Below are 1194 nucleotides of genomic sequence, written 5' to 3'. Positions count from 1 at the left end.
CTGAGCCACAGGCGCCGAGCCTAAATTTCATTTTCAAACTGTTCACTGCTAGTGTATAAAAATACAATTGAGGCCAGGCACACTGGCTCATGCCTGTAATCCTAGCACTCTGAGAAGCTGAGGCAGATGAATTGCCTGAGCTCAGGTGTTTGAGACTAGCCTGAACAAGAGCAAGATTTCCATCTTAAAAAACAGACAGGTGTTGGGCAGTGCCTGTGGCTTAAAAGAGTAGGCCGCCAGCCACATATGCTGGAGGTGGCAGGTTCAAACCACCACCAGTTTTTTTGGCCAAAAACTGCCAAAAAAAAAAAAAAAAAGCTAGGTGTTGTGGTGGACACCTGTAGTCCCAGCTACTTGGGAGGCTAAGGCAAGAGAAGCACCTGAACCCGAGAGTTTGAGGTTGCTGTAAGCTATGACGCCATAGCACCCTATGGAGGGGGACAAAGAAATACATTTGATTTCTGTATATTCATCTTCTCTATCTTTGCTGAGCTTGTTTCATTAGCTTTAATAATCAATTAGTGTGTTCTTTATATATGAAACATATCATCTGTGAAAAGAGAGATTTTTCTTCTTCTTTTCCCATGTGGATGCCATTCCTTGGCTGGAACCTCTAGTAAAATACTCAACAAAATGGTGAGAACAGACAAACCACAGTAGAAATTACAATGTGATTTGTGTGCCCTTTGCTACAAAAACTCGAAAACCAATGACCATGTAAGCCCCAATATTTAAAAAAAAGAAACAAATAAAACCTTCAACTTTAAATTATTGTCACTGCCAGTCACAACGTACCGTGGAAGTTGTGCTTTAACTTGTTTCTGACATAGATTATGGTACCTCTCCACTTTCAGAAACCCCTGATTCAACATTCTCTGGCACACCAAGTCCATTCTTTTACAAACCTATGGAAAGAAAGAAGAATAAAAAAAAAAATGAACAAGACATTTACAATGAATTAACAGAGAACCTTAACTGAGGACTGAAGCTCTGTGTTGTTCCTCTGTACTGTCTGAATCTTTGAATCACTATCTGTGGGTGAATTTCCTATACCATAATGTTGTGACTCCTGTGATATTACATTAAGAAATTAATATGGGCTCGACGCCTATAGCTCAACTGGCTAAGGCGCCAGCCACGTACACCTAAGGTGGCGGGTTCGAATCCCCAGCCCGGACCCGCCAAACAACAATG

At 41.4% G+C, this 1194-nt stretch overlaps 1 protein-coding gene across 2 annotated transcripts in view; it reads right to left on the bottom strand.

Annotated features, from left to right (window-relative positions):
• The window catches only part of FBXO28 (F-box protein 28), a 43852-nt gene that overhangs the window by 26788 nt on the left and 15870 nt on the right, over positions 1–1194 (bottom strand). For both annotated transcript variants that reach the window (XM_003790972.3, XM_023513910.1), the window contains exon 2: positions 796–905. In XM_003790972.3, coding sequence (XP_003791020.1) covers positions 796–905 — 110 coding nt within the window. The remainder of the gene's footprint in view (positions 1–795; positions 906–1194) is intronic.

This window comes from Otolemur garnettii, unplaced genomic scaffold (assembly GCF_000181295.1).
Source record: "Otolemur garnettii isolate 467f Iridium unplaced genomic scaffold, OtoGar3 scaffold00045, whole genome shotgun sequence".
Lineage (NCBI taxonomy): Eukaryota > Metazoa > Chordata > Mammalia > Primates > Galagidae > Otolemur > Otolemur garnettii.
This window is presented reverse-complemented; position numbering and strand designations above follow the sequence as displayed.